The sequence below is a fragment of the Penaeus chinensis genome, chromosome 12 (assembly GCF_019202785.1).
Source record: "Penaeus chinensis breed Huanghai No. 1 chromosome 12, ASM1920278v2, whole genome shotgun sequence".
NCBI classification, from domain to species: Eukaryota; Metazoa; Arthropoda; class Malacostraca; order Decapoda; family Penaeidae; genus Penaeus; species Penaeus chinensis.
Genome location: NC_061830.1, coordinates 13,214,991 through 13,217,490, shown reverse-complemented (window position 1 = coordinate 13,217,490; position 2,500 = coordinate 13,214,991). Strand labels below are relative to the sequence as shown.

At 42.5% G+C, this 2,500-nt stretch overlaps 1 protein-coding gene across 1 annotated transcript in view; it reads left to right on the top strand.

The window, feature by feature from the left end:
- The window catches only part of LOC125031240 (lipase 3-like), an 8,279-nt gene that overhangs the window by 3,637 nt on the left and 2,142 nt on the right, over nt 1-2,500 (top strand). The window contains exons 6-9 of the mRNA XM_047621884.1: nt 76-168; nt 469-627; nt 898-982; nt 1,728-1,870. Of these exons, the coding sequence (XP_047477840.1) occupies nt 76-168; nt 469-627; nt 898-982; nt 1,728-1,870 (480 nt within the window). The remainder of the gene's footprint in view (nt 1-75; nt 169-468; nt 628-897; nt 983-1,727; nt 1,871-2,500) is intronic.

The following is a 2,500-nucleotide window of genomic DNA, read 5'->3' as shown; positions in this document are numbered from 1 at the left end:
ACTCTATCGGTTTATTTACCCCCCACTCCCCTCCCCTCCCCGCCGCTGCCCCCCCCCCCCCCCGGGCGCCGGAAGATCCGCGCCATGGCCGCCTTGGCTCCCGTGGCCCACCAGGGGAATGCGCGAGGCCTTGCATCCCTAGTGGCTCCCTTCATCAACCTGATTGACGTGAGTGGAGGGCCGTGAGGCATGGTCCTTTGGTTTAATTATCATTATTGTTGTTATTTTGCTCCGTTATTGGTTTTTGGTTTCGTTTGTTCTCTGCTTAGTTATTCTTTTTTTTTTTCTAATGTGCCACCTGGAGAGCAATTTGAAAACTAGTTTGCTAAAAAAAAAAAAAAACAGGTATAGATATTTTGGGGGAACGATATACAAAATAACCAACTTTTAGATACTCCGGCTCGTATATCAAATGGCATTGGCTGATTTTATAAGCTAAAAATAATAAGGCTTAGTTTCTTTTTTCAGAAGACGTTAACTAGCATGGGCGTGGGCGAGCTTTTCTCCAACAATGCACTCACGCGTTCACTGGCGATGAAATTCTGTGACAGGAACTCTCCTTCAGCGATGATTTGCCGCAAGATCCTCGCCATCATCGGCGGACCCAATCCCGATGAAATGAACAGAGTGAGGCTCTTATAACGCGCTTGATAGGCGCTCTCACTCTTTTCTCCTCTGTTTCCCTCTTTTATATGGGGGATCTTGGACTACAACGACCCTATTTGATATTTTTTTCTATATAGCTTTATTTGTGAAGAAAAACGTGCTTGATATTGTTAATTGGAGAACCTTTCTCCCAATTTTTCTTAATTTTTTTTTCTAACGCCATCTGTAGGTAATAATTTATGAGCATTTTCCTGAAAACGTTTCTTTAATGACGATATTCTCTGCCACGAGGACCTCTTGCCGACTATCGCTGCGCACACCCCGGCCGGCACTTCCGTTCACAGCGTCACTCACTTCGGTCAACTCATGACCTCAGGCACGTCCTTCTGGCTCTTTAAATAGCTTAATGAATTATGAAAAGGAAACAGCCACAATAAGTCATGAATTTGATTAAATTTCTTTTCTTCTTGTAGCTATTTCCTTTTTGAACTTTGTGTATGCGTTACTGTGTCTGTGTTTATGTTCATCATGAATTTATATTTCGCCAAATTGGGTAATTGTTTCGAAGACGTGCCAGCGATGGATCACGACGACGCTGAGACCAATGGATTCCTCTCGTCCTCTAGTCCAAGGGTGACAGCTTCCCTTAGGTAGGGGAAGATCGTAGTGGGCGCAGCTCTTTGTAAATTGAATTTTTAGTTACGCTCTCCGCACAGTTCATTGGGGACAAGTTCATGGGGTATGGGGAGGGGGGGGGTGAGGGTTCACGGTAAAGAGCCTTACTATATGAGCAGCAGAGAGCGAGAGTAATCCATTAGTACCAATATTGTCGTGATTCGTCGTGGGCAAGTGTTCTAAACAATTTACCCGCCAAATTGCATTGCCCTTACTTCCTCTCCTTTCCTACTCTCTTTTTATAAGTCATTCTATCTGTATATTAGAGATCAATTTATGTAATGGTATTATCTCCTTTACATACCTCCCCCCTCTCTCTTTCTCTCTTCCCATCTCTCTATCTAGCTGTATCCTTATCAATCTACCTAGCTGTTTATCTCTCTCTCTATCTAGCTCTCAGTTAGTCGATCTGACGGCATAATAACCATCCTTTCTTTCCACTGCAGACGGATTTTACAAGTTCGACCACGGTCCGCGTGGCAACCTCCTCCGGTATGGCCAGAGGCAACCGCCCTTGTATGACCTGAGTCGTGTGCGGATTCCGGTTGCCATTTTCGCTGGCGAGAACGACTATTTGGCTGACCCTCAGGTGGGTATTGCTGTGGCTCAGATTACGTCTATTTAATTCATTTTTTTTATGAATTATGCTTGAATTAATTCGAGCATTTACCGTTCGTGACAAATGATTTCATGTGTTTTTATTGGTTATTTACTTATAATAAATGAGTTATCTATAAATCGATATTATAAGGGGTGTCAAACTTAACTCTTGAATGCAGGCTGTGACCCAACTGTGCTTTTGTCTTATAAAGCTATCACTTATATATATTACATCACGTCAGGTAAAGCGATCTATCAAGCAAATGAATTAAAGAAAATAGTCCTACTAGTTATGTCTGTAAGAATGACTCTCGGGGCTACTTAAGGTAGGGAATTTGGTCTGCTTATTTGTTATTAAAATCTTTCATCGAGAACGAGAATTGCCTAAATCCAAATTTCTCTCGTCAAATTAGTCCCCTCGAAGTATATTTATATGTAATCCGGTCCGCATACTGTACGTTTATATAAGTGGTCCGCACACTGTTTATTCATCTTATATCTGACCCGCATACTGTATACTCATATCATATCTGGCCCGCACACCTATACTCATAATACATCTGGCACGCATACCGTATACTCATAACATATCTGGCCCGTGGTAGCAACTTTTTAAGCA